Genomic DNA, 26737 nt, shown 5'->3' with positions numbered 1-26737 from the left:
AAGGTGTGTGCAGGCAGTGCCCCCCTCTAGGAAATGAGTCCACTCCCTCCCACACTGGCTCCCAGGGCCCAGCCCTTCCACCCATCTCTCCACCCCGCCTCTTTTTGCCTAAGCAGTTCCTGGGGGACCAGAATGGTCTCTGTCCACTGTACCCCCAGTCCAGGCACCTTCCACAGACTCTTCACCAGCTCCCCGCCGAAGTAACCTTCACCCCCCAACCTGCGCTTGAGCACTCCAGGTGCCTCCTCTACCAGCTTCCCCACCTCGTGGCTCAACAGGCCCTGTGACCAGAGCAATGGGAGCAGGAGGCAGCCAGTGCCAGGGGCTGGACTCGGGAAGCAAGGAAAGGCTGGGGTGGTGGGCCCCAGTCTGAAATGAGTGTCTTTATTGCTTGTACCGTACAAATACGAGGAGATGGGGACAGGCCAGTGGGGAGAAGAATTGTCAGATTAACGACATACACACACAGGAAAAAAGAACCCCACCCACCCAAACCCACCCCCGCCCCACCCCAGGAGGTCTCTCTGTGAACTACCTACAGGAGGTGGGGTGGGGAGAGCAAAACCACAGAAACTAAGTCCAAACACCCAGAGATGCTGGGAGGCAGGGGGGCAGGGCAACAAGTGGGCCCCAGGCGAGGCTCCCCTGCTAGGCCAGCGCCCCTCCCCCTCGGGATGAAGTGCTTGAGCCGGGGTGGGGCCCGAGCCCACTCACACCACACACACACACACACCCACACACACACCCCACGCGCATCTGCACCCCAGATGCACAGGGACGCCCACAGACACACACAGTCTGAGGCACACACTCGAGTGCCCACAGCACCGACACGTTCACCTTAAGGCTGCAGAATGTGAGGCCCAGAGAGCGGGAGAGAGCGAGGGGGCCCTCCCTCCCTCAGCACGTACCAGACCCCCACCCCACCCCCTCTCAACCCAAGTCCACCGGGCGGGCCCAATACTGTCTCGGTGCGAGATGTGTAACAGCCGAGGCTGGCGCCCCTCCGCTCCAAGCAGAGAGAAGGGGGGAGACCCCAGCCCCCGTCCTCGGAAGGGGCTGGGGCCAGGCCCGGGTTCCAGCGGGAGGTAAGGCCGGCCGGAAGGAAGCCCTGGTAAGGCACGGGGCTGGTGGCTGGGGAGGCTAGCCCCTCCGTGTTCCTCCTGCCTCATCCACAGGGTCAGGAGAGCAGCTGAGGGGCAGGGAAGACGGTCAGGCGGCCGCGCCCGCTCTGGGTTCCCCGAGGGGAGAGCAGGCCGTCCATGCGAGGGCGCCTGGACCCCCATCCTGCACGCAGCCTCCACAGGCCGGTGATGCTCCCCCACCCCCGGTCCCTGGACATTATTGCTTTTTCACCCCCACAGGAGGAGGGGGCCGGACTGCCCCCGCCAGGCCACTCGGAGCCTGACAACAGGGCCAGGAAGGCAGCCTCTGACAGGAGCAGCTGCGCGGAGGCGGGCTGCCTGCGGGCCCCGCGGCTCCACGCTTCGCCCCTCACGGGGGCTTTATGTCGATTAAAAATCGGAATCTCTCCCACTGCCCAAAGGCCTGGTCCTGGGCAGGCAGAGGAGAGGCTCCCGAGTCCTGGTCTGTAACAAAGGTGAGGGCAGGACGGGATCCTGGAGGCAGGGCCGCGAGGACCGCTGAGGTGAGGAGGGCTGAGGGGAAAACTGGAAATGGGGGAGAGGAGGTGAGGGATGGGGACACAAACAAAAAAGGCAAAATAAAAAGTTGAGAAAAAAAAAAAGAAAAGAAAAAGCCCCCGGTGGTGATGGCAGCAGCCTGCGTGCGTCCCGTGGCGGCGGCGGGTGGCTGCTCACTCTCGGATGCTGGCCGAATAGGAGAACTGGGGGAAGTGCGTCCGCTGGTCCAGCTCCAGTGAGCCCAGGCTGTCGTCTGCGGGGGTCAGTGGACATAGATGGGGGAGAGCTGGCCGGGAGAGGGCCCGGGCCCCATGGCCAGCCCCCGGCAGGGCTGCAGCCAGGCCACAGCGCAACCCCCAGAGACTGAGAATTCGGCTGTGGACCGAGGTTTAGTAGCCTCCCTCCCTCTCAGGCACAGCCCCACCGTGGGGCTGGGACCCCGGCCTGCTCACCCAGCCTCCCGAGCGTCCCCCCAGCTTCTCTGACTCGGTCACACCAGGGTCTCACCAAGATTTCTGTGGTCCCGTCTCCTGCCCTGGGCACCACTCCCATCCTCAACCACCCTTCCTCCACGTGAAGCCAAGGTGGGGTTACCTTCCCAAGGCCTCTCCTCCTCTGCTCAAATCTTTCCCCGGCTCATCCTTACTCTCCCAGGTGGCCCCCAAGATTCTCCTGCTCACCCTTCCCTGCTCTATTCCGACCTCTGCAATGCTCCCATTTCTGGAGTCCTGTGTGCCATTCCTTTTGCTAAGAACTCAGCTGCCCTGTCTCCTTCTCCAGGAGGCAGGCACTTCCCCTGAGCTCCTCCAGACCTGTATTCCTAACAGCATCGGCCCAATCACTGCGGGGTGTCACCCCAGCTGGACGTTTGAGTTCCCTGAGGGCAGGGCCCAGGGCCATCTCATCACTGCTGTTGTCTCTAGCACGGCCCAGCACTGGTCGGGGGGTGGGGCAGCAAGAACTCAAAACAGCTACAGAATCATTGGAACCATCCATGCAGCCCCAAAGCCCCAAGTGGTGCGGGACATGACGACAGGCCCTGACCACTCCTCTGGGTCTCCTGCCCAGACTCCCCCCTCTAAGCGCTGCAGCCACTGGCTCCTGGTGGCCCTCACTGGGTCCACAGGCGGGCCGACAGTGAGAGCCCCGGCGAGCTCACTGCAGGGTAAACTGCCCAGACACGGAGGGGGCCCTGTGAACTTCCTCCTGGAGAACTGAGTCAAGCGCAGACCCCGCCGAGCCCCGCTTCCAAGCCAGGCCCACGGGAGGGGGAGCCTCAGACACTCACAGCGGTCCGGGGGCGTGACTGTGATGGACTGGGCGGTGAACTCGTCGTCAAAGTACCTTGTGTCGACCTCAGACGTGACCTGAGGCTTGAAGGGTGGCAGGAGCTGTGGAGATAGAGGAGTCCAGCCTCAGGTCCCTGGGGAGCGGAGGCCTCGGCCAAGGTCACCCAGGAGAGGCTGGGCTCCTGTGGGGAGCAGGCAGGCAGTGGGGCTCACCTTCTTCTGGACCACGTCCTGCCAGTTGATACTGAGGAAGAACCTATGCTCCATGACCTCCTTGGCATCGCTGGGCCCTCCGCCGAGCCTGGGCAGAGACGGCCATGAGCACCCACTTCCCGGGGCAGCCGGGTCCTGGGAGACGGACTTTCGGTGTGGGCCCTGATAACTTCTAATGACTCCACCTTTAACATCCCGGGACACTCCACCACCTCACAGAGGAGGGATCTGCGGCTCAGGGAGGGAGTCCCTGTGCTCAGGGTCAGAACCTGGAGATTCCAACCTGGCCCCAGGGACGGGGATACAAGCTGAGAGGATGGGCTCCACAGCCGCTCACATCCTGGCTCTGTCACCCTAGGCCAGGCACGGCCACCCTGTTCCTCAGCGTCCCCAGGAAGCAGGGGAGGGCAGGCGGAGCCTAAGGACAGGCTTGGCCAAGGGAGCGCCCCTAAGTACCAGCTGTGGGGCCGTCAATCAGCACACACCAAGCGTTCCAGGGGCGCGTGCACCTGTGGACACTGCCCCCTGCAGGCCGAGGGAAGTGGCGGCGCTGGGCTGGGCTGCGCGGGGTGGAGGCCAGCCCTCACCTCTGCTTAGGGTCCTTCTTAAGCAGCCCAGCAAGCAGGGACTTGGCCTCGGGGCTGAGCGTGCGCGGGAAGCGGATCTCCTCCATGAGGATGAGCTCGAAGAGGCGCTCGTGATCCTGGTTGTAGAAGGGCAGGCGGCCGCACATCATCTCGTACATGACCACGCCCAGGCCCCACCAGTCCACCGCCCGGCCGTAGTCGTTGTCCTCCAGCACCTGAGCAGGAAGGGGCAATGAGGGGCCACCGAAGGAACCGCAGCTGGCCCTCACAGGCCTGGGCTGAGGGGCCCCGCCTCCCCTGGCCTTCCAGCCCCAGACACCTCGGGTGCCAGGTACTCAGGGGTCCCACAGAAGGTCTTCATGGTGGCCCCGTCGCTGATGCCCTCCTTGCACAGGCCGAAGTCGGTGATCTTGATGTGGCCGTCCTTGTCCAGCATGAGGTTTTCCAGCTGCAGGAAAAGTCAGCGTGTCAGGGACACAGCATGTATCTCAGGGTTTCCTGCCACCCCCGAAACCCCACACGCCCCTGCCCTTCCCTGGGGTGGGGGGTCGTGGCCTTGGGGGGGTGGCAGGGCCAGGGTGCTGGGGGGAGGGGTCAGAGAGCAACCCGCCCCCCAGCCAGGGGTCAGGCCCTCTGACCTGCTGGGGTCAGCACCTCCCCAGCACCTCCCCAGCCCCTGCCGCCCCCAGGGAGCTGGCAAGGGAGGGCAGGGGGCGATGGGAGCCAGGTCCTGCCCGAGCGGCTTCCCCCACTGTGGGCAGTGGTGGTCACACTTCAGGCGTGAGGAACACTGAACACTATCTTTCTATTTTTTCCTGAACATAACACAAACGGGCACTTCCGTGGGCCTCTGTGTAACCTCCACCAAGTCAAGAAACAACCTCACCAGCCCTCGGCGCCCCGCTGCACTGTTAGCCACCACCTTCTCCAACAGAAGAGGGACTTCATTTCTGCTTCTGTTCAGTGTTTCCCACCTACACGTACACTGTGGTGACACAGGCCCATCCCGGCTGTTCGGGCGGCCCCTCGGCCTCAGCCCGTGAGGCCAGAGCTTGTCCTCCTGAACTGCTGTACGGACGGTGTGGACCCACCACAATCTCTTCTATCCCCTCTCCAACAGCGGGCACTTGGGCGGCTTCCATCTGGGGTTAGTGTGCACAGAGCTGCCAGGGCGTGTGTGTCCACGCGGAGATGCACACAGGCGCCTGTTTTGGCGCGTGCTCCCAGGGCAGAGTGGCGGGTCACAGTGGCGGGTCACAGTGGACGTGCGTGCTGGGCGCTGGTGGGCTCTGCCCGGCCATCTTCTGAAGAGCCTGGACCAACTCGCCCTCTTGCTGTTGCTCCCAGGAGGCCTGGAAGGGCCCCACACAGGCCACCTGCCCAAGACCACCACCTTGGGCCTGGGTGGGAGGCTCAGCTCCAAGAAGGACAAGACAGACCCTCCATGGAGGGGAAGCTCAGCAGACGGGTGCGCGGCCCGGGCGTGGCCTGCTCACCTTGATGTCGCGGTACACTACGTCCCGCGAGTGCAGGTACTCCAGGGCTGAGACTATCTCTGCGCCATAAAAGCGGGCCCGCTCCTCTGTGAAGACACGCTCCCGCGACAAGTGGAAGAACAGCTGCCGATGGAGGGAGGCAGGGAGGGTGAGACCCCTGGCCCAGAGGAGGGGGGATGGCACCCAGCCCAGGGACACGGTGACACCTGCCCCGCGAACGGCGAGTGATGGTGAGGACCAAGCGAGGCGCGGTGAGCACAGAAAACTCATGTGAGAGACAAAGAAAGAAAGTGAGCAAGGGATAGAGAGATGGCTAGACGACAGGCGCCAAGCAGAGAGTTGGGGGGGGCGGATGCAGGAGGGGGCAGACGAATGAGGGAGTGACAGGAAGGAGGCAGAGGAGCACGACTCGTGAGCAAGCGGCAACAAGCTGGGAGGCGAGATCACATGGGGGATGAAGCCAGTGAGTCACAGCAGGCGGCGAGAGAGGGTGTGGGGTGAGCAGTGGGCGCCAGGTGGGCATGGTGAGTGGCAGCGAGAGAGGGTGTGGGGCGAGGAGTGGGCGCCAGGTGGGCACGGTGAGTGGTGGAGAGAGAGGGCGTGGGGTGAGGAGCGGGCGCCAGGTGGGCACGGTGAGTGGCAGAGAGAGAGGGTGTGGGGCGAGGAGTGGGCGCCAGGTGGGCACGGTGAGTGGTGGAGAGAGAGGGCGTGGGGTGAGGAGCGGGCACCAGGTGGGCACGGTGAGTGGCAGAGAGAGAGGGTGTGGGGCGAGGAGTGGGCGCCAGGTGGGCACGGTGAGTGGCAGCGAGAGAGGGTGTGGGGCGAGGAGTGGGCGCCAGGTGGGCACGGTGAGTGGTGGAGAGAGAGGGCGTGGGGTGAGGAGCGGGCGCCAGGTGGGCACGGTGAGTGGCAGAGAGAGAGGGTGTGGGGCGAGGAGTGGGCGCCAGGTGGGCACGGTGAGTGGCAGCGAGAGAGGGTGTGGGGCGAGGAGCGGGTGCCAGGTGGGCACGGTGAGTGGCAGATGTCTCTCATCAGGAGACCTTGCTGAAAGCAGAGGACGGGGTTCCTGACCTGCAGACCCTTTCTCTGCAGCCTTTAAGAACATCCTTGCAGCACTGTCGGCCACCACCCCACAGCCCTCGACCTCAGTCTGTATCCCACCCCTCAACTCACTAAACGTGTGAACTCGGACGAGCCACTTAACGTCTCTGAGCCTGTCTCCCCACCTGCCTCAGGGGGAGGGAGCGAAAGGAAAAAGACACTCCAGTAAGTCTCCCTCTGCCCCCCACACCCAGGAACAGAAGGATTCAGAAGGGCAGGCCGGGGGTTGGGGGCAGACCTCGCCACCGTTGGCGTACTCCATCACGAAGCACAGGCGGTCGTGTGTCTGGAAGGCGTACTTCAGCGCCTGTGGGAAAGAAGGTGGCGGCATGGGAGGTGGGAAGACGGCGGGCTCTCTGCTGGGTCCCAGCAGACACAGGCGCTGCTGACTCCCTCCTCGCTCTCTCCCCCGCAGCCCCGGCCAGGGCCATGAGAATAACCTGACTAGGGTTCAAATCGCATCTTCACCTTTTGTGGGGAGTGAGTGAGCTCCTGGCTCTGAAAGCAGGGAAGGGGTTACAGGGCTCAACGACCCTGTCCTCCGCCTCTAATTAAGCCTCCAGGAAACACAGCCAGGGCACAGACTATGTTCTGAGCAACCATGGCTGCCTCACGCCTCTCTGCCTCCCATTTTTCAGTCCAGTGTGTTAAATTTCGGGGCTTCCCCAGTGGGTCAGCAGTAAAGAATCTGCCTGCAACGTAGGAGACCCAGGTTCAATCCCTGCGTGGGGAAGATCCCCTGGAGAAGAGAATGGCAACCTACTCCAGTATTCTTGCCTGGAGAATCCCATGGACAGAGGAATGTTAAACTTACACACACACGCGAGGTTTGCTGGCTGGGGGTTGGCAGTGGCTTGGGAGCCAGCTCCCCAGATAGCCTGGACAAGTGATTCTCCAACAAACAAGTAGTTCTCAAACTGTGCTCTAAGGAGCCCGACAGAGTTCCTCAGAGGACCCTTAGGTGACCCCTGCTCAAGCAACTCCACTGCTGCCTGTCTGCTACACTGAAGAACCTCGTAAGGTCTCATTTAAACAAGTGCTTTGGTTCAGCAGGACACCTGAACAGCGAGTGAGCTACAGAAAGGACCCTTAAACCACTTTCCACCTAGTCCATCCAACTGACGTCTGCCAGCCTCGATGGAGACTGCTGCCCAAGAGGCGTCTATCTGCTCAGCCTAGGTGGACAGTAATGGTGCATCTGCTTCTAGGATTACGTCCTAAAAGTCAGCCCGCTGGACTAAGCACCTCTAACCAGTACAGAGAGAAGCCATGCTCTCCTGGGGCCATTTCATAATCTGGTATCACCAGACGGCCGAGGGGTTGACACGAAGCCACCATCTATAGAGAAGCTGCCACCCTGGCATCTCAGTCCAGGCCACCTGGGGAGCCCATACAGCGGCACCCCCACCACCAAGCCAACACCAACCCACGCTCCACAGAGCCAGGGCGTGGCCTCCTCCGAGCTCTGTCCTAAGGGCGGCCTGCGGGCCCCACATGCGCACCCTGCTCTCGGCAGAGCGCTACTCACGGTGAGGAATGGGTGCCTGGTGTTCTGCAGAACGCGGCTCTCGGTGACCGTGTGGGCGACTTCATCCTGCAGACAGAGGCAGGTGAGGGGCTGGAGGGCAGCACCACGCCAGCCTCACACCCCTCTCCAGCCTGAGAAGATGGAGGAGGAGCGGGCTGGTGAACTCCTCTGAGTTCCTAACCAACACAGAGAACGTGAATGATCCTTCACAAGCCCTAATCAAATACCGGGCCAGACAAGGCCACGCAGTGACTCGTGGTCAAAACCACCCAGTGAAAAGCTGATGGAGACTTCTGACAAGGGAGGACCCCGCTGTCACCACCTGCACCCACGGGACAAGTCTGACTCTGCAGGAGGGGGAGCAGACATTGAGGGCCCTGAGGTGACGCCACAGGCCGTGGTGTTCCTATGAATGGCGGCGACCCTATACACATTCTTGAAGGACCCAGACCTAGTCAGGACTCTAGGCTGTGAGCAATGATTCCCGGTGTGTGGTCTCTATGCTGGCAGCATCAGTGTCGCCTGGGAATTTGGGAAAACACAAATTATCAGGCCGCTCCTTGGACCCATGAATCAGAAACTCGGGGTGCAGGCCCAGCAGCAGTGTCACAGGGGCCCCCCGGACTCTAACGGGCTCGGATTTGGTATCTGAGTGTACCTAGAGAGCTGCGGTGCCCAGACACCTGCTCTCCCTCCATAGGGCAAGTCTGTCTCCAGGGATGCTGTGATAACACCGGTAACAATGTCTAAGACGTTTCTGACTCACAGCTCAGGGGTGGAGGGCTGCCCTGGTAGGGGCCAGGGATGCAGGGGCACATCACAGCCCCCCTGGCAGAGAACGGTCTGGTCTCAAATGTCACAGCTGAGGCTGAGAAGCCCTGCCCTGCACCAATGACATCTGGGCCTTGTTAATTTTTGTTGGACATGACCACAGTCTTTAAGATCATCACCTGTTAAAGATACACAGCTAAGCATGGATGGCTGGGAATCTCTGGTGCCTAGAACGCGCTCTAAGGTGCTCCAGAACAGAAAGAGATGAGTGCAGTGCTAAGGACATAAGACCAGCCAAACGGCACCGCTGAAGCTAGGCGACTGGATGGGGCAATCCACTGTATTTTTCTTTAAAAGTTTTAACGTATTTTAAGAATTTCCTAGTTTAAAAACTTTAAGTAAGAGAAAAGGAACAGAATTCCATTTCCAGCCCAGCCTCCTCCTGAGACACCCTGAGCCAAGCTACCGCCCTAGTGGGCCCCCCAGGCCCTGCTGGGTGAGGCCCCTGTCAGACTCTTTTCTCCTTCCTCCCTGGTGTCCAGAGTGGGGACTCAGCAGGCAGGGCCCCACAGGGCTAAGCAGTGGGTCTAGGGGTGGGGGGACACGGCAAGAGACACAGGAGGTGTCCCGCCTGGGGCGTGCTCCCGACCACAGGCACGCTCCGGGCTGGGCCCACGGTGGCTGGCCCACAGCAGCCCGGGGGGGCCTACCTTAGCGATGATCACCTCCTTCCGCAGGATCTTCATGGCATAGTAGCGGCCAGTGGCCTTCTCCCGCACCAGGATGACCTTGCCAAAGGTGCCCTTGCCCAGGAGTTTGAGATAGTCGAAGTCATTCATGGTCTGCCCGGGATGGGGAGAGTCAGGCAGTCAGAGCTTGGCATGTGGCCCATGGGAAGAAATTTTAACAAAGAGAAGAGAAAATTCAAAGGACACTGTTGCCAAAATGCCCAGGCAGGAGCAGGGAGGCCCCAGGCAGCAACTGTTTGTTCTGAAGTGGCCTTCAGACTGAGGCTCTCCCACCATCGGCTTTCCCAGGCACGGGGCCCTGGGGGGCTGGGCTAGGGCTCTGAGGTGGGGGCACAGGGGTCTTCACCACCACTCAGGATGAGGCTGTCCCGCATCCCGTGGGCCCAGGGCAGTACTGCGCCATCTACCGCCTGAAATCACCACACCCACAAGGCAGTCAGGAGCTGTCCTGGCCGGGGCCCTGCGCTCTCGGTGTGGAATTCCAGCGGGGCAGGGCTGAGAGCGAGAGCGGTGCTCACAGACTGGCAGGCCCTCTCCTCCCCACTCCGGCACTTACCACCTTGGCCCGCGCCTTGCTAACTGCCACCTCCATCTCCTCGGCTGCGGAACAGTCACTGGGGGAGCCACACTTGTAGTCCATGGGGTCCTCCCCTGGGCCCCGCTGCTTGAGGCTGTTGGCAACCATCTGGATGGCCCGCATCCACTCTTCCCTGTGTGAGGATGCGTCAGGGGAACCATGAGTCCTGGGGCGCCTGGGCCTCAGGGCAGGAGGGGCTGAGCCCCACGAGCCAAGAACTAAACACCTTCCAGCATTATGGGCAGATATGCCTGACCGAGGGGAGCTTCTGGCTGTGGCAGGTCAGGGAGGGCGAGACTAGAATAAGAACAGAGACTATCTGTGTATCCAGCAAGAGCCTGACCCGAGGGCCACTTGAAATCAAGGAGCAATTACATGACTAGAGGAGAGACCACCTTTCCTCACAGGCTCTGGAAAATAAGCTGCCTTCCTGAGCCTTGAACAAGGGAGACAGTGCTCCTCCGAGGCCCTGGGCACAAATGACGAGCTCATGCATACAAGTGACCAGTGTTTTGTAAAAGAAAACCAAGAACAGAAGGAAGCGTTCATTCGCCAAAGAAGGTGGAGATCTTACAAGGCAAGAGCTGACCAACAGGACCCCTTGGAAGTGCCTGTCTGGGGGTGGGCAGCTCAGGGGCCATCCTGCTGGGACTGGGGGGAGGGGCGGCGGGGGGAGGGGGACTCTGGCAAACAGGGAAGCAGGTCCCAGCAGAAGGGAGGCAGGTTTAAGAACAATAAGCTAGTTCTGTCACTCATGATTTAAACTTGCTGGGAAAGAATTTTCTTTTGATACTCGCAACAGACTGGTCTGTAGAGAGGGGAAAAATACACCTAGGAGAAATAAGTTAAAAAATGTCTGCTGTGCTCAGTCGTGTCTGACTGTTTGTGATCCCATGGACTGTAGCCCACCAAGACTACTCTGTCCATGGGATTCTCCAGGCAAGAATGCTAGAGTGGGTTGCCATCTCCTCCTCCAGGGGATCTTCCCGACGCAGGGAGTGAACCCCCGTCTCCCGCGTCTCCTGCACTGGCAGGCAGATTCGTTACCACTGGGCCACCTGGGAAGCCCGAGTGAAAAAGACCACACACCAAAAACAGAAAAGGATGAGGTTGAATGACACTCAATTGTTCAGACCCACTAGTTTCGTCCCTCTAGTTTGGACCCACCACACAGTTTTAAGGGTTTAGCCCAACATTTGAGCCCCCTACGGATTTTGATCATGTCAATAAAAGCCATGTGACCAGCTCTGGCTGAGCTCCACAGTTTGCTGAGCAAAAGCAGCACCCAAGTCCCAGGATCCCACTTCACACCTAGAAGCTCTGCCTCTATCACTCAGGAAGACCTTGCTTCCTAAGACAGTCGCGAAAGTTCTGGGAGCACGATTATCAGGGGCTGGCAAAGGGGCCCTCCTCAAGCCCGAGCAGAGTCTGGGGGCCCCGGACGGCATGCGTGTCCGCCCCACGAGGGCGGGGATTTGGGGCTGGTTGTGACCCGGGCCCTGGCGGGTACTCGGGAGACATGTGAGGAACGGCTGAGCAAGGCAGCCAAAGCCCTGGGTGGCCCTAAGCCTGCTGCACACCCAGGCCAAGCGGCGCGAGCCTCTCCCCTTCCCGACCCAATACCTTAGGCTGGCATTTCTCAACAGGTTTCACCCAAGCCCTCCTTGGAACAAGTAATGGGACAAATCCCTGGCCCTACATTAATATTCCTGTTTCCAAAAACTGGGGGGGAGGGGAGCATACCCAGCGACATGCTCTATCCGATCAGAACTGTCCTCTTAAAAATCTGAAAATGCTGACTTTGGGTATATGGCCATGGATTGAGAAAAAAAAAAAAAAAATCACCCATCTCCTAAAATAGTTTGAATATACTAAAAAAAAGGCATATACCTCACATGTAGAGGCCGTGAGGGACTGCCACATGGGAAAGCAATTTGCAGGCCAAGACGTGCGTGTACTATCGTCTGTCTGTAAGGGAGGAAGAGACGGTCCATCCTCAGGAGTCTGAATGGACAAGAGATGGAGCCTCCTCACTAAAGGAGGGCACCAGAACCAGGGGACAGCAGAGCTGGGGCTCAGACAGCAGCTCTGGCACTGGGCGAGCCCCTCCCCACCGCTCGCCCCCTCCTCAGTACCCAGGCAGCACTGAGACGCTGGGGAGCTGCCATGTACAAAATCTGCACCCAGAGAAAGTTCTCGCCTCAAGGAAGGGGCTAAAGATTCCACTGGAGGGGCCTAGACCCATCCCACCTGGAGCCGGAACCAACGGGGGTGCACACGGAGGCCAGTCGGGGGTGACTCTCTGCCGCCTGACACGCCCCGGATCTGGTTCCAACTGGACCGAGGTGGCAAGGTTGCGGCACTCAGAATTTCAGAGAAAAGGCAAGGGCCTCTGTCCAGGATACTCCTCAAGGGTTTGCAACATGGTGTCTGGGGCAGAGGGGAGCTTCCTCCCCAGGCTACGGCTGATGGGCCTTCCACCCCCTCAAAGGAAAGCTCCCAGGGAAACGCTGAGGAAAATAATGGTTCCAGACACACCACCATGCTCCTTAAGAGGGCTGCAGAGGGAGCAGCCATGCTCCCGATGGGAACAGAGGTAGGGGAAGTAGGGAGGCGCACGGAGGTGGGGTCTCCTGTGGGCATTCCACAGTCAGGGGCCATGGCGCTGAGACCCACACTCGGCACTCCTCCAGGCCCTCCAGCCCAGGGCAATGTCGCTGGGGGCGCTCACGAGTGGGCTCAGGGACACCACGCTGCAGCCACAGAGCCCAAGGGCGTGGCAAAGGCAAGCTGCCTCTCAGGAGCCCTGACCCCGCCGTGTTTCTAGCCCAACTTCTGAGAGGACCTCCCTCACTAAACAACACAAGGGCCCTCCACTTGCTTGCTCCCAGAGCTGCTGAAATGCTTCATGTGAAGTAACTCTTTGAGTCCTCCCTGCATACCTCTGAAGAAGGTACTATTATTCACTTCTTACAAACAAGGAGACCGAGGCACAGAGGGGCTGACAGTTACCCAGTGGCAATCAGCAAGCAGAGGCCCAGGGTCACAAACCCAGCCAGGCTCTGCAGGGCGGCGTCAGGCAGGGGGAGCTGGGCCTGACCTCACCCCACTGCCAAATGGCCATGGAACGCTGGGCGGCCTCACTTCTAGGACCTCCGTCTGCCCTCCACGTTCCCTGGGCCCAACACCACGGCTGAGAGTACAGACTCGGAAGCTGGAAGGCCTGCAGGGACTCCGGGCTCTGCCCCTTCCTGAGGCAACCACAGGCAGGCCACCTGACGTTCCAAGGGCTGTCCAAGGAAGGAATGAGACACCAACATCAAGTGCTCAGGAGAGAGCAAACACCTCAAAGGGTTGTAAGGAGTCACCCAGCCAGTCCCTCCTGAGTGGCTTCTGTGTGCCAGACCTTCCGGGAGCTGGGGGTGCAGCAGGGAACCAGCCCCATTGGAGCTTCAGGCCTAACATGCAAGACACCTGTGTCAAGGCTCCAAGGCAGGGGCCAGAGAGGAAGACCCTGCTCAGAGAGTAGTCTGGGAAGGCCTCTCCAAGGAGGTGGCATGTAAGTCAGGACCTGGAGGACCTCCCCGGAACATGGGGCTCCCCAGGGCCAAGAACGGGCACTTGGCTGTGAAATAAGTGAAACAGAGGGGAGGAGGTAGCCCTGTGAAGTGCCAGGAGGGAAAAGAATCCAGGCAGAGCCCCCAGCATGGCGAAGGCCCTGAGCAGGGAGCCTGGGGTGTCTGTGGAAGGCCAAGCAGGTGCCAGCCTGGCTGGAGCCAACAGAGAGGAATGGAAGGGATGAGAGCAGGAGGGAGGCCATGGCATGAAGGAGTGAAATCTGGATCCTTCACATCACAGAAGTCCTGGAAGGGCCTATCGGGGCTGACGGGGCCTGACTTTTTTGCTCTAAGTCAACAGCTGCTGTGTGGAGTACAGGCTGAGAGTCTCAAGAGGAAGCACAAGACTAGTCCCACGGCAAGAGGAGATGGTGGCAGACGACTCCAAGGTGAGAAAAGGTGGCGTGAGTCTCCGGGGCCCCCGAGCCAAGACGCTTCCACATCCTCCTGGTTCCTCACAACCGCTGAGCCCCACCGTGAGAGCGGCACAGCGACTGGTCTGACTCCAGATCCTGGGCCCACCCAGCTGTGCAGAATGAACTGCACCCTGGCGGGAAGGCCAGTGGCCTGGAGGTGACAGGGCTGTCCTCGTCACAGCCTCGGGAAGAACAACTGACTGCTGGTCTTGACGCCACATGGGGCCCTCTCCCCTAACCAGGGTCCCCCTCAGAATCAGAGGGGCGTTCACAGCTGGAGGCATCTGGGGTCCCCCCTCTGCTCAGACACTCTCAGATGGGCTGCCCTGGCTGATTTGCGCCCAGCCCTGCTTGGCAGGGAAAACACAGGCCCTTCAGATCATCTTCTTTTTTTATTCTGTACCTCTCTAGGCTTCGGTCTCACCATCATTATGTCTGTTAAGCAGGTGAGGAACTCCTGCCTAGAAGTGTAGTGAGGATAAGTGAATTGATACATGTGAAGACCTTAGAACAGGGTCTGGCTCAACAGAGCATTAGTCCTAACTGTTCTTTTATTCATTTGACAAATATTTACTGAACACCTAGTTTTGTTCCTGGCACAAATAAACAAACAGAAAATGTCACACCAGGTAGGACAGATGCTATGAGGACAAATAAAGCAGGCTAAGGGTAACAGTCGTGGAAGGAAGGCAGGACCCTCCAAGAAGGTGGCATCTGAGCAGAGACTCCACAAAGTTAAAAGCAGAAATATAATGACATCTGGGGGAAGAGGATTCCAAGCAAAGGAAATAGCAAGTGCAAAGGTCCTGAGGTAGGAAGTGTGCCTGGCATGTTTAAGGAAGAGCATGGAGGCCACGGTGGCTAAAGTGAGGGAACTGGTGGCAGGAAAGTACTCTGAGGCCAGATCATGCAGGTCTTTATAGAACAGGGCATCAACTTTGGAGTTTAGTCCAAGTGAGACTAAGAGCCTCAGAATTCCAAACAGAAACTGCACGGTAAGATTTCCATTAAAAAAGATCACACTAATGTGATGCCCTGTTAAACATTCCTGCCAAGACCAGGGGTCTGCCAACTTCTCCTGGAAAGAGCCGAGGAGTAAATAGTTTAGGCCTTGCAGGTCACACAGTCTCTGTTACAACTCGGTCACTGCTCAATTCTGCCACAGGACAGCAAAGAGCAGTCACAGATAATTGGTAAGTGAATAGGCGTGGTGGTCCAATAAAACTTTATTTATAAAACTAGGAGGCTGGGCCACAGTTTGCCAACCTTAATTCAGACCTAATTTCCAGTTTACAGGAAATACAGGCACAGAAGAACAAAGAAAACAGTGCCAAAAGACAATAATACGACACATCCAGGGTATAGGGCATCCTGCAAGACAACCAGTCTGGCTTGTCAAAAAAGAAAAAAAAATCAGGGTTGTGGCGGGGGAAGAGACACAAAGGTTAAACTAAAACAGGACACAGACAGCATGTACCTTGGTTTATCAAATCCTGGTCTGAAAAACAACATTTTGAGGACAACCGGGTAAATTTAACTATGGCTCAGATCTGGGAAGGATGTTAGTAAAGTATTAATATTACAAATAATCATCTCTGGTGTGATAAGGGCACCAAGATTCTGTAGAAGCAGCTCCTTATTCTTAGGAGATGCCTGCTGATGTATTAAGGAGGAAAGTCTCACAAAGTATGAACAGAAGTTCAAGATTCAGTACAAAATACAGCCAGATGAGGCCAACACGGCACATGCTCAACTGCTGAACCTAAGTGCAGGGTATCTAGCTGTTCATTTACGACAGTGGTAAACTGTTCGTCCGCCTGAAACAACAAGTCATGGCAGGGAGTAGGGGAATTGCTCCAGGTGCCCTGGGGAGAGCCCACTGAGGGAGGAAGCCAGCAGGCTGCTGCAGCAGCGACCGGTCACCGGAGTGGCCCCGTCGGCCCCCGCCCCACCCTCGCTCCCCAGGCTCAGGCCTGGCAGGGCAGCGAGGACAGTCACGAGCAGAGCAGCCTCCCTCTCCTGGGTTTCGGACTCGTGCCTTCCCTAGGGTTAAGGTCAGGAATCTGGGGTCTGGTCTCAGAGCAATCCCATCAGATTCCTCTCCAGTGGCAGCAGCAGGTACTAAGAAAAGGAGGAAAGTGGGGGCTCTCCAGTCCCTACGGTCTCAGTAAAGGGACTCTTCCCCACGCCAAAGAGCATGGCATTATGAAAATGGAAACTAGAGCAGGCCTCTTGCTACTAAAACTCTGCCGGCTCCCCAAGGCTGCTCCAGGCTTGCAAAGTGTGTGCCAGGTACTGCTGAGTCCAGGGCTTCCTGTTTATCATCCCCCTGAATATTTCGGCAACCCTGTGACAAACCCCAACTGATTCACTGCTTGCCAAGCCCTGTGGGGACCTCCATCTGGAGCCCAGGCGCCAGCTGAGCTCGCCAGCTTCAAGGCCTCCGCTTCCCCTCTTCCAAGACCCTTAGCTCTTGATTCTTTAGTCATGCAGAACCCTCTGCAGTCCCTGGGATGACAAGCTGCCTCGCATCCAGGCTTTTTCATAGGCTGGTCTCTCTTCCCAAAGCCACCTTCTTCTTCCTATCTCGGCGGCTGACTCCTCCCCCATTCCTCAAAACTCAGCCCAACGCCTAGACCCTATGCACCTTTTGATCCCAGTTGGCTTTTTATTGGCAGGCCGTGTTTCCTGTGCCCAGTTTTCATCTGAGTAATATCTCAGGGGGCCTGAGATGACCATTCTGTTCCCCATAGTGGGGCAAGTATATTTTCAACCTTGGGAAGTTTTGCAATGACACAGTTTAGATTATAGTAGCATGTCTTTTCACTCTAGAAATGCACTGTCCACAAGGGCAGCCACTAGCCCTAGGTGGCTATTTAAATTCGAATTAGTTAAATAAAATACAAAATTCCGTTTCTCAGCTTCATGAGCCACGTTTCACGTGCTCAGTGGCTACTAGGCAGTGGCTCAGTGGCACACGTGACTAGTGGCTACCCTGCTGGACACTGCATTTCTACCACGGCAGAAGCTTCTCTTGGACAGCACTGATTTAGGGTACTCCAGAGGATCAGCTGAATGCGCACCCCAAAGACAAGCTAAAAAAAATGTTTCTCGAAATGAAGGCCACACAGGTTTGAACCCTGGTCAGGGAATGAAGATCCCACATGCCACAAAGCACAGCCAAAAAAAAAAAAAAGGAAAAAAAAAATCAAAAGTGAAGGCCAACAACATGAGGGGAAAATATTTGCCACTCGTTACAAAGGGCTAAGCTCTCTAATATATAAAGAGCTTTCAGAAATAAATAAGCAAAAGACCAAGTACCCCAAAGAAAACCAGACAAAGGACATAAACAGACAATTCAGAAACAGAAACTCACATGGCCCTTAACCACAGGACACATAAGGACACACACTCACCAAACGTTCGGTGCAAAGTTGAATGTTTGAAAACACAGGCTGTGAGAACCCTCAGACACGGGCATAACCCTCTTAGAATTAGAATTCTATTACGCCTAATACCAACAGAATTGGTCATAACAATTACCAATGCATGTTCCCTGTGACCCAGCAATTCCACATCTAAGAATCCACCTTACAGATTCACCTGCAAGTATGTCAAACAAGGTAACCACACATTGTTTTCCTGTGGCATTGCTTCTCCCATCCAAGTACTAACCAGGCCCAACCCTGCTTAGCTTCTGAATTAGACGAGATCAGGCGTGTTCAGGGTGGCATGGCTCGTAGATTGTGGCACTGCTTCTAATAAGCCCAAAAGGTTGAAATAACCCCAATCACCATTAATAAAGAACTGCTAAACTCAGGGACACAGATGTGCACCTGTTGAAAAGAAAAATGCAGCACAGCATCTCTATATATACACACAAGCAGAGAGAGTCCCCAAGACACATTAAATAAAACAACAGTTTGGGCACGGTGCCACCTTTTATATAAAAAGAAAGAACAAGAGGAGCAGGGCACAGAAGTGATGTCTGAAGGAGCTTGTCCACACTCATTGAGAAGCAGCTCCTGCAGGACACGCAACAGCAGCAGTCAGCCTGGCGGTGGGGGATATGGCGTGCAGGGCTGAAGTGAGAATGAAGCTTTCGCTACACACCTCCTCATGCTGTTTTGCATTTGTGAACTAGGTGAAACTGCTATCTCTTCTGATTAATAAGATGATCTTTTAAAAAATGGAATCTCTGGACCACCTGCCTCTATATCAATGGAGATGCTCATTAAAAAGGAAGCTCCCTGACCCTTTGCGGGTCTCTGGATAAGCAGAGGCCCAGAGCGCCTCACTGCTAACAAACTGTCGTGATTCCAGCACACCCTCCCATCTGAGGACACAGAATGGGGAGAACCCCTGCTCCTCTTAGCTTGCACAAGAGCTGAGATGGGAAACTCCTAGGGAGGGGCTCAGGGGAATCTGTCCCTCTGCACCCCTCGCCTCAAACTGAGCCTGGCCCCTCCTAAAGGGCGGCCACATTGAGGCCCCGACTTGCCTCTCGTCCGGGGAGTCGACATGGAAGGTCCTCTCGATCACTGTGGTCCACTGCAGACAGCGAATGACAAAGGTATTGGGCCGAGGTCTCTCAGTCTTCATCAGCTGGCATTCTGCAGAAGAGGGATGTGAGCAGAGTGCGAGCGGCAGCCCGCGTTCCCCAAGTCACCCCCCGTGTGCCAGTCCCGTGATACTATTGACCAAGACAGCCTGTCCCTACAGGTCCAGTGTGTGTGTGTGTAAGGGGGACAGCCCACCCAACAGCGATGGCTCAGCGATCCGGGCTGTGATGGGGGGTGGAGGGGCATCCAAAGAGGCAGCCAACCCCGTCCAGGGGCTCCGAAGGCTTTCCCAGAGGAAGGGCATCCCTGTACTGAGCTCCGAAGGCAGAAGAAGGCATTGGGCACAGAAGCCTAGAGGTGAGAGAGGGCCTGGTGTACTTAGGGAAGAGCAAATTCCGTGTGAGGAGGAGAGAAGGGAGAGACACGCTGGAGAGGTGAGCGGGGACCAGCCTGCAGGGCTCGGGGGCATGGCGACGAACCTGGACTGTGTCCTGAGGGAGCAGGAAGAGCCAAGAACAGACTTAAAGAGTCCCCTCTGGTTGTTGGGCAGAGGAGAGAGAGGGGAGGCTGGAAGCCCAGGGAGGGCATGGGGTCATCCAGAGGAGGGGAAGGGAGGGAAGACAGGCAGACCACAGGGCCACAGTGGGGTGCATAGAAGCATCTGGGTCGCTGCTGCCCTGGCCTGAGGGTGAGAGGCAGTAAGGCCCTCCCGGAGGAGCCGGGGCGGGGTTGGGGGGAGGTTCGGGGAGGGAGAGGGGACTCAAAGGATGGTGTGGCTCACGGAGGGGATCTCATGGCGGGAATACTCAAGGAGACGTGCAGAAAAGCAGCTCAGGCCAGGCGGGGAGTTCGGGAGGGCAGCCGGGGCCAGCGACGGCCGTGTCAGGGTCACCAGCACACGGGAAAGCCACCAAGGCAGGGCTTTAGGCAGGATGGAGAGGGGAGTAGGGCCAGATTCCAGAAAGGGCAGGTGGGCTGCTCGAGAGGCAAGGCTGGGGACGAGGCTAGAGAAGAGAGTTGGTGGGGTGAGGACCGTGTCTGGGCTACCTAGTGGCAGTAGAGATGAGTGACTTTGAAACGTTCTTAGGGGGTGTGACAAGAACGTGGTGACTCATCGGGTCAGCAGGGAAGGAAGGTGGTGGCGGGGGGGGGGGGCAGGTTCTGAGGCCCAGGCAGGGGCTCTGCACGGGCCAGGCTTCCACTGGTCAGCTTCCGGCTAGAAGGCTCCGCCTCAGGTGCCACAGAGGGGCCAGAAGGCTGGGAAGTGCCCCGGCTCCTTTCTTCCTCCAGCTCTCCACTGGCGATCAACACAGCCCCCAGGCCCAGGAAAGAGAGGTGGAGCAGGAAAGGTAGGCAAACAGACCCCAGACAGGCCTACAGTCCAGAACGAACACGCCCCATGTGCCCCCAAGACGCACCTGCGACAGAGAAGTTGTTTAAGGGGGGCAGGGTCTGGTCGGGGGCCTCAGGCCGCTCCTTATAGCCAATGAAGGAGCCGTCGCTCTTCAGCAGGAAGTACCGGGGCCGCCAGGTCTTGATATATTCACCTGAACAGGCAGGGCAGGAGGGAGAGAGGTCAGGGCAGCCAGCCCCAGGGCAGTGCCTGGCAAGGGGCCCCACACTGAGAGGAAGATGGACAAGAGGGTGAGGATTGTGCTTCTCCCAGAGAAACCCTCCAGGCGGCCCCAGTTGACGCAGGCTGGGCGCTGGGCTGGGCCCAGTGATCCAGAGGTCACGCCTGGCAGGAAGGCGCCGCGCCGCCCCGGGGCACCAGCTGCCTCACAGTGTGGCCAGCAGTGAGCCCTCTTCGCCAGCGCATGGCCCAGTCCCAGGGGAGGCCCAGGCCTCTAACATACATGCCCTGTGGCCCTGGAGGGCCAAATCCCATGGGCGGGTATTCACTCTACAGCTGTGCGCGGGGATCGAATGTCAAAACACTGTGCCAGGCCGGTATTATTGCTGCTGTCCCCTCCATGTGCTCCTCGACTCCCTCCACTTGTTCTGACCACGAGTATCTAAGCACCAGGCGTACCTACGCATGGACACACCACACTCCTCAGAGGGGTGGCTAAGGACTAAAATGAAACGGTGAAACACATATCCACACAAAAACTTATATATATATAAGTACCCATAGCAACATTACTCTTAATAGTAAAGAGGAGAAACTCCAAAGTGCGGCCACTAACAGACGGATAAACGAAATGTGGCATATCGCATGATGGAATATTAGTATTACTTGGTCATTAAAAGAAACGAAGTATTGGGAATTCCCTGCCGGTCCAGTGGTTAGGGCTCTGCACTTCCAATGCAGAGGGTGAGGGTTCGACCCCTTGTCAGGGAACTAAAATCCAATATGCAATGCAATGCGGCCCAAAAAAGTATTGATACGTGAAGTATTAATACACGCTACAAGGTGGATGAACCATAACTTACACACTACAAGGTGGATGAACCATTACAATGCTAACTGAAAAAAGCTTGTCACAAAGGACCACAAATTCTATGATTTTATCTATATAAAATGTCCAGAACAGGGAAACTTCTCAAGATGAAAACTTGATTATTGGGCCTAGGGCTGAGGAGGGGGCGAGTCTGGGCGGGGACTGGAGGGTCCCTTTTTAGGGTAGTGAGAATGTTCCGAAGTTGACTGTGGTGATGGAGGCACAGCTCTAAACACACTCAAGGCCCCAAGTGGCTGAACTACATGGTATGTGAACTGTGTCTCAAGCTGCTTTAAAAAAAGAGAGAGAGAGAGAGATGGCAAATACAAAGCAAACACAAAGCGCCCAGCCTCGCCAGGGACCAGCACACCAATAAATCAACGAAAGCTCTTCATCATCAGCCCACCGGTCAAGCGAAGTGCACAACGTAACTGGGGTGGAGGGTGGGCTCCCTAAGTCGCCACCAGAAGCCAAGGTGTGCTTTCTAAGTCTTTGTTTACTCTCATGAGGAGGACACCCAGTAAGCAACGGTGATGATTAGATAATACTATAGGGTACCACATGCCTGCCAGGCACCATCCGAAGTTTCTTAGAGGCTTTAACTTGTTGAATTCTTTCGAATGTCAATACTAAATGATTCGATGTATGTAAAGTTCAAAAACTAGCAAAACCACAAATCTGACAGCACCATGAAAGGACCATATACCACGACCCAGTGGGCTTTATCCCAGGACTGCAAGGGTAGTTCAAAACTATGAATACAACCCTCCAGCATCGTATGCCTCAGAAGAATGAAGTGGGGAGAAAAAAACACAAGGTCATCTAGATTGACACAGAAAAAGCGTATGACAAAATCCAGCACTCTTTCATGATAAAAATACTCAGTAAGCTAAGAAGAGAAGGGGGACTCTCCTTCACAAGAGGACATCTATGAAAAACCCACACGTCAACATCACACTCAGGGATGAAAGAACAAACGCTTCCCCTTGGCTAAGATCAGGAGCAAGACAAAGATTTCCACTCTCACCACTGCTCCGAAACACTGTAGTGTAAGTTCTAGCCAGAGAAAAAGACAGAAAGTATCCAATTTGAAAAGGAGTAAGTAAAACTACCTTTATTTGCAGATAACAGGATCCTATATACAGAAAAGCACAAAAATCCACAAAACAATTAATTACCAGAGCTAACAAATTCAGCAAGATCAACACACAAAAACAAACTGTTTCTACATACTAGCAATGAATAATCCAAAAAAGAAATTAAAGAAAACAAATCCATTTACAACAACACAACTAGGCAAAGACTCATACATTAAAAACTACAAAACAGGGGCTTCCCTGCTGGCTCACCAGTAAAGAATCTGCCTGCCAATGCAGGAGACCCAAGTTCAATCCCTCGTCCAGCAAGACCCAAATGCCTCAGAGCAACTAAGCCGGTGCTCCACAACTATTGAGCCTGTGCTCCAGAGCCCAGGAGCCAAAACTATTGAGTCCATGTTCCACAACTACCGAAGCCTGTGTGCCCTAGAGCCTGTGCTCTGCAACAAGAGAAACCACTGCAATTAAAAAGCCTGTGTACCACAACTAGAGTAGCCCCTGCTCACTGCAACGTAGGCCCAGCACAGCCAGAAGTAAATAAACAAAAATTATTAAAAAAAAAAAAAAAAAAACTGCTGAAAGAAACTAAAGACTTAAAAAAAATGCAAGGATCCTGTGTCAAGTATTGAGACTTGACATTAAGACTGCAATACTACCCAAAGCCATTTACATACAGATTTAACATTCCCTATCAAAATTCCAATAGCCCTTTTTTGCTGTTGAGGAAGAACCAACCCTCAAATTTACACAGAATTCAAATTCATGTGGCAAGGAGTTCCAAACAGCCAAAGCAATGCTGAAAAAGAACAAAGGGAAAGGACTCATACTTCCTGATTTCAAAACTTACTACAAAGCTACAATAATCAAATCAGTGTGGTACAGGATAGCCATACAGACCAAAAGAGTAGAACTGAGAGTCAAAAAATAAATCTACACAACTATGGGCAACTAATTTTCAACAACAGTACCAAGACCATTCCACTGGGGAAGACCAGTCTCTGCAACAAATGGTGCTTGGACAACTGGATACCCACATGCAAAAGAACAGAGATGGAGCTCTACACCATGTTTAAAAAATTAACTCCAAGTGCATCTACCTAAAAATAAGAGCTAAAGCTATAAAAACTGTGAGAAGAATACACAGGTCAATCTCTGTAACCCTGAACTTGGCAACAGATTCTTAGATATGACAACAAAGAAAAAAAAAATAAAGTGGACTCATTGAAATAAAAAATTTTGTGCAAAATATGTTATCACAAAAATAAAAAGACAACCAACCAATAGAATGGATGAAAGCATGTGCATATCACATGTCTCATAAGAGTCTAGTATCCAGAATACATAATGAACTTTACAACTCAGCAACAACCGAAAAAAAAAAAAAAAAAACAATTTAAAAAATGGGTGAAGGACTTCCCAGGTGGCTCAGTGGTTAAGAATCCGCCTGCCAACGTAGAAGATACAGGAGATATGGGCTCCATCCTGGGTTGGGAAGATTCCTTGGAGGAGGAAATGGCAACCCACTCCAGTATTCTTCCCTGGACAATCCCATGGACAGAGAAGCCTGGGGGGCTACAGTCCAAGGGATCACAAGGAGTCAGACACAACTGAGCATGCAGTGTCTGAACACTATACATGAAGGACTACAAAGGTGTTTCTCCAAAACAAACAAGGACCAGCAAACATATAAAAAGACGCTTAACACCATCAGTCACTAGGGAAATGTCAATCAAAACCATGCTGAAACACCACTTAACACCCACCAGGATGGCTTTCATTAAAAACAAACAAAAACTCAAAGAAAACTAGCAGGTGTGGGTGAGGATCTGGAGCCACTGCTGGTGGGAACGTAAAATGGCACAGCCCTGTGCAACCTGGGCGCTCCCCCTGAGAGCCAGACAGAATACAGTGTGGGTCACGTGCACAGAAGGTGCCATCCAGATATTACATATTTTTTTCTATATTATCTAACTACACAGAATACATTTGATTATAAGCAATATATACTCATAGATGCCTACTGGGGCTTCCCTGGCAGCTCAGTGGTAAAGAACCCACCTGCCAGTGCAGAAGACACGGGTTCAATCCCTGAGCTGGAAGACCCCCTGAAGAAGGAGACGGCAACACTCCAGGATTCTTGCCTGGCGACTCCCATGGACAGTGGAGACTGGTGGGCTACAGTCCACGGGGTCAGAGTCGGACACGACCGAGTGACTAAACAACAATTGATACGTGTGCCCCAGCAATTCCACTCCTGGGTGTGTACCCCCCAAAACTGAAAACAAGCACTCAAACACTTGTATACAAGTATTTATAGCAGCACTATTCACAACAGCCAAAAGGTAGGAATAACTCAGATGTCCATCAACGGACATACGGATAAAGAAAATGTGATATCTTGATACAATGGAACATTGTTTGTCTATAAAAAGGAATGAAGTGCTGTCTGATACACGCTACAGCGTAGATGAACCTTAAAAACGTTATGCTCAGTGAAAGAAACCAGACTTCAGTAGCCACATATTGTATGATTCATGTATATAAAATGTCCAAAGTAAGTACATCCATAAAGACAAACAACAAGCTGGCAGCTGCCGGGGGCTGGGAGGAGGGAGACTGAGCTGACTATTCACGGTGCGGAGGGCAGCCTTTCAGGCAAATGAAGATGTTCTGGAGCCAGACAGAGCTAGTGGTTATGCAACAATGTGAAAGTACTCAAGGCCACTGAATTGTCCACTTTAAAACACTTAATTCTGTGTTGTGTAAATTTTACCTCAATGTGAGAAACAAAAACAAAACGAGACACATTCACCCATGATATTGGAGGTTAGGAGAGTGGTTACTGCTTGCAAGAGGCAGACAGCCTTCTGGGGATTGACTTACTCTAATTCCTGACCTGGACACAGGTTTTGGAGTGAGTTTATGATCTGGGCACTTACCTGTGGGGTTTTATATGTCGGTAACAAGCTACAAAAAAACTGGAAGGGAAAACATTCTCACAACAATCCCATTTTACAGATAGGGAAACTGAGGCACAAAGAGGTTCCAGTACTTGCCTGAGGCTCATGGCTGTTAACTGGGAGAGCTGGGACTAGAACCTGGGTTCGCTCTGCCCATAGTCATCGACAGTGTCTACCTGTAAACTGGCAGACGTGGCCTGGCCCGGTGGGGCCTGGCAGTGTGCTGAGGCTGTGTCAGAAAGGGGACCTGAACATGGCATGAAGGACCCGATCCTTGAGTGGGCCTTGCCGAGCCAGAGGCAGCATGTGAGCCAGGCACCGGCTCAGGACTTGGAGCCTGAACCCTGGTGCTGCCACCCACTGCTGAAGCCCCAGGCAACTCAGCCTTCCTGCTGAGCTGAAGCTTCCGGTCTGCAAGACGGTGCCCACCTCACGGGGCAGTAACAGAAACTCAACAAAACTGGGCCTCCTGCGAACACAGCCCCAGGCCCGGCACCAAGTGGGCACACAGTAAGCTGGGCTGCTGTTATTTCAACCACCAGGAGTAGGGCGGGGTGGCGCACGTGTCTGAACGGTGGCAGGGCCTACCTTGCCCTGCCCACCGCTTCTGGCTGCTGCTCGGAGCGACAGGCACTGGGAGACCCAGGAGAGGCTGCACGAGTGTGTGTGGGTACGGTACAAAGCCGAGACAGAAGGTCATCTCAGCAGCTTGTCTGGGCCCCCGTAGACGAACGGAGACACTGAAGGCCTGGGAGGGGCTGAGATTCACTCAATGCCACCAGCAGCCTCGGGAGCCACTGCCCAGCCATAGTTCTCTAGCCACCTCCGGAGAAGGCCCCACCCCAGCCTAGAGAGCCATGGGCCTCAGAAAACTCAGGAGCCTGAGACCTGGCACACCCTATTATACTCATACCATCCACACGCACGATCCCAAGCATCCATCCAACAGTTATTAAGTGCCTACTGCACGCCAAGCACTTTTCTAGGGCACTGGCACTATCCCAGTGAACAAGCCAGATAAAACCCCTGCTCTCATGAAGCTGACACTCCCAGAGGCCTGGGCTGTTGACCCATTTTACAGAGGGGAAACCAAGGCTCAGAGAGATGACACAGTCACACTGAGAGGAAGTGGCAGAGCTGGGGTTACAACTTTGACACCTGCCAAGGTGCAGAGACCTCCATCAACAGCCCCAAACTCAGGGCCCAATCCAGGCAGGTAGGCCAAGAGGCCCTGGATGCCACCCTGCCTGGGAAGGGGATGGGGAAGGCTCCTCTCCTGCTCATTCCGGGGTGGGGGTGGGGGGTAAGGTTGCGGTGGGGGACCCTCGGCACTGCTCCAGGTGGGCGGGCTGGGCACCGTGCAGAGTGCGCAGGCACTTCTCCAGTTTCGGCAGGGCTAGCCCACCAGCTTCCCGGCCCACCTCAAGCATGCCCAGCCCACCCCCTCCGTGAACTCGGTCCCCTTCACCCATGCCCCCGTTGACTGTGGGGCTCACTCCCTTGCCTCCTTCGGATCTTTATGCAAACCTCCCCTTCTCAGTGAGGCCCTCCTGGCCAGCCCCTCTCTGAGAGCTCCCTCACCCCCTCCTCACACTGTTGGGCTTCTCTCCACAGCACCAGCCCCGCTGGACCCACTCCTCTACTCAGGTGCCCTGGTCTCGCCCACTTAATGTATGACATCCCCACA

At 55.6% G+C, this 26737-nt stretch overlaps 1 protein-coding gene across 7 annotated transcripts in view; it reads right to left on the bottom strand.

Moving 5' to 3' along the window:
* Window positions 1–355: 355 nt before the first annotated feature.
* AKT2 (AKT serine/threonine kinase 2) overlaps window positions 356–26737 on the bottom strand; it is a 47778-nt gene continuing 21396 nt past the window's right edge. For all 7 annotated transcript variants that reach the window (XM_040252724.1, XM_040252727.1, XM_040252725.1 and 4 more), the window contains 12 exons: window positions 19968–20096; window positions 18489–18600; window positions 9934–10087; window positions 9339–9470; window positions 7858–7923; window positions 6568–6636; window positions 5229–5351; window positions 4052–4180; window positions 3733–3947; window positions 3146–3233; window positions 2932–3034; window positions 356–1896 (listed from right to left, as the gene is read on the bottom strand). In XM_040252724.1, the coding sequence (XP_040108658.1) occupies window positions 1817–1896; window positions 2932–3034; window positions 3146–3233; window positions 3733–3947; window positions 4052–4180; window positions 5229–5351; window positions 6568–6636; window positions 7858–7923; window positions 9339–9470; window positions 9934–10087; window positions 18489–18600; window positions 19968–20096 (1400 nt within the window). In that variant the 3' untranslated portion in view covers window positions 356–1816. The remainder of the gene's footprint in view (window positions 1897–2931; window positions 3035–3145; window positions 3234–3732; window positions 3948–4051; window positions 4181–5228; window positions 5352–6567; window positions 6637–7857; window positions 7924–9338; window positions 9471–9933; window positions 10088–18488; window positions 18601–19967; window positions 20097–26737) is intronic.

This window comes from Oryx dammah, unplaced genomic scaffold, assembly GCF_014754425.2.
Source record: "Oryx dammah isolate SB20612 unplaced genomic scaffold, SCBI_Odam_1.1 HiC_scaffold_13, whole genome shotgun sequence".
Classification (NCBI taxonomy): domain Eukaryota; kingdom Metazoa; phylum Chordata; class Mammalia; order Artiodactyla; family Bovidae; genus Oryx; species Oryx dammah.
This window is presented reverse-complemented; position numbering and strand designations above follow the sequence as displayed.